General features: G+C 34.8%; 1 protein-coding gene across 1 annotated transcript; it reads left to right on the top strand.

The window, feature by feature from the left end:
- The first annotated feature begins 1622 nt into the window (after positions 1-1622).
- Positions 1623-2002, top strand: LOC143586227 (auxin-responsive protein SAUR21-like). The gene has a single exon (XM_077067821.1). The coding sequence runs from the start codon at positions 1623-1625 to the stop codon at positions 1923-1925; it is 303 nt and encodes a 100-aa protein (XP_076923936.1). The 3' UTR covers positions 1926-2002.
- Positions 2003-2629: the final 627 nt, after the last annotated feature.

Genomic DNA, 2629 nt, shown 5'->3' with positions numbered 1-2629 from the left:
GACTTTTAGTATGCACGCAGGTGAGTAGAAAGAGATAGCTGACTTGAAGGGGGACACATGGTAGACGAATAAAGAAGCTGGCATCTGAAGACTCAGTTGTTAATGTTTGAACTAAAAAGACACGTTTTATATTATATTAATTTGAGACTTATGTAATGAATGGTTGGCAGTTATCTATTCCGCGAAAAGTTTTAATTCACTCTGATATTTAGAACTGCGTTTATGAGTAAATTCAACACCAAAGTAGGGCACCGGGACCGGAGCCTTACAGTATTATTTTCATTTGGTAAGAAAAAAAGTAATCATTCAATCCACCTTAAACTTTGTGTTTTTCAAACCTGGACACTTATAATGGGACAGAGGGAGTATTATTTTCATAAATAACGTTATTTAAAAAACGTTATTATATATTAGAAAACAAGTCATAATTAAAAGAAAAAGGGCTAGTGTGTCAAATCAGCCAGAAAGTACACTATTCACATTCGCCATTTAAAATGGTGGATGTCCATCAAAATACACTTTTACATATAGGGGTAGCCTACAGTGGGAATTGTGACCTGCCAGTAAAACTGGTGGATCACCAAAATTGACTTCCGCCATTTCAAATGGCGGAACACGAATAAGATATTCGTGATCCGTCATTTGAAATAGCGAAACACCTGGTAGTCGTCCACCTCACCAGACAAGATTTAACAGGGCCCACGTGTTTGTTGACATCCGTCATTTCAAATGCCGGATCTCCTAATTACCTAATACAACTTTTCTTTCTTCTAAAAACCATTGTATCCTTTAACTTCTTATTTTCAAAAAAAAAATTATTTCTAGCATATGATTAGCTTTTTCCTAAAACTAATAGTTATTATTTCATTACTTACATGTTATACCCGGCCGGTAAAATTCCACCCATTGCTAAACTATCGGTATTGTATGCGGAAGGTAAGAATTACTTACATGTTATACCCGACCGGTAAAATTCCACCCATTGCTAAACTATCGGTATTGTATGCGGAAGGTAAGATGTTGGCAAAGCATAATTCAATCCCAAATGATAAAGTGTTTTCTTCTGGTGAGACCCCCGATTTCATATTACATTTACATACAAAGCATATATAATATCAAAATATATAGTGCTAGTGTGTTAGTAATAATCTCCAAACTGCATAATTTATAAACTACAATTAACATAAAGACAACATCATATAACAACGGATAGATACATTGGTTAACAACAGAAACAAGCAAAGTCCTCCAAAGATGTACCCCAACCCTAAAGGTTCTAACCCTTAATATTACGTCTTTACAGACTCTTATCCTGTACCATTTGTATTTTTAAATTTGAAGGAAAATAATTTAGATCATTCGTGACAGAGGAAGTATATGTGAACCAATAATTTAATATATTCTTATTTTTGTGCACTCATCATTGCATATGCATCCCACTTATACGCGGTCTGTATGTTTTTATATTCAAATATACGCCAAGTGATTACAGTACATCCTTTGGAATGATATGATTGGCTAGCAATGTGAGGGTCGATCATCCTATAAATACATTCTTCATAGTAGTACAATACAAATTATAATCTTACTCTCTTTAGGATCTCCATCTTCCAACTAAACATATGGGTCTTATGTGGCTGCCTTTTTCACTGATTTCAAATATGAAAAGATACAGAAGATTGCACTCTATTCGCGATAGAAATTATCCAAGGTACGTGCCAAAAGGACATCTAGCAGTGTACGTAGGTGAAAAACAGAAGAGGCGGTTTGTTATACCTATATCATTCTTGGAACAACCGTTATTCCAAGTCTTGTTACATCAGTCGGAAGATGAATTTGGGTTTGATCATCCGATGGGAGGTCTAACTATTTCATGCCAACCGGATGCGTTTTTCCAAATCATTGCCATATTACATTCCTTATGATCAAAACGGTTTATTATTTTCTTCATTAGTTTGAGCTATTTACAACGAAATCTTTCAAAATTTAAGTGTATATATGAAACGCTTCCACTTCTTGCATATCACGACATTTTCAGTAACTAATATCGTAATTTCTTGATTTAACTTGTAATATAATTCGTTGGGTGGACTTGGAAGAAATCTTGTATTATATTCTATCCTGTGTCGACTTAAGTTTTTGATCAATATAGCATTATGAGGAAATAGGAAAAATAAATTTGCAATAAAGTTTCTTGTTCTCGTATGAATAGTCAAAATAAGTTTGGAGAACTATCATATATTCATATGAATTGTTGAAAACAGATTATACAGTCCACAACTAAGCATCGATTAACTGGGCCTAGCAATCTAGACCCACCATCGATCCCAAAATTGGATTGCTTTGGGTCATCTTTAAAAAAAATTGGGTTGATATTGATGGTTGTTTTCATAAATGGATCATAGTGGCTTGATTGAGGCAATCCTTCTATTGAAATGGGCCATAATAGGTTGACGTATATGGGATTCGCAAGCCGATGGCAATAAGCGCGTAACACGGCATTAGACACATAGAAGTGCAAGCTGGGCACCTTTTTATTGACCCAGGTACGTGCAGCTGACACCTAAACGCGCATAACTACCATTGAAAACCAAAAGTAAACCCAAAATGTATAGTAACTTGTTTATAT

The sequence above is a fragment of the Bidens hawaiensis genome, unplaced genomic scaffold, assembly GCF_021521415.1.
Source record: "Bidens hawaiensis isolate Kalapana, Puna unplaced genomic scaffold, B.hawaiensis_p1.1 tig00034570_1, whole genome shotgun sequence".
In the NCBI taxonomy this organism is placed as follows: domain Eukaryota; kingdom Viridiplantae; phylum Streptophyta; class Magnoliopsida; order Asterales; family Asteraceae; genus Bidens; species Bidens hawaiensis.
The sequence above is the reverse complement of the archived record's forward strand: the minus strand, read 5'-3'. Positions and strand labels throughout refer to the sequence as shown.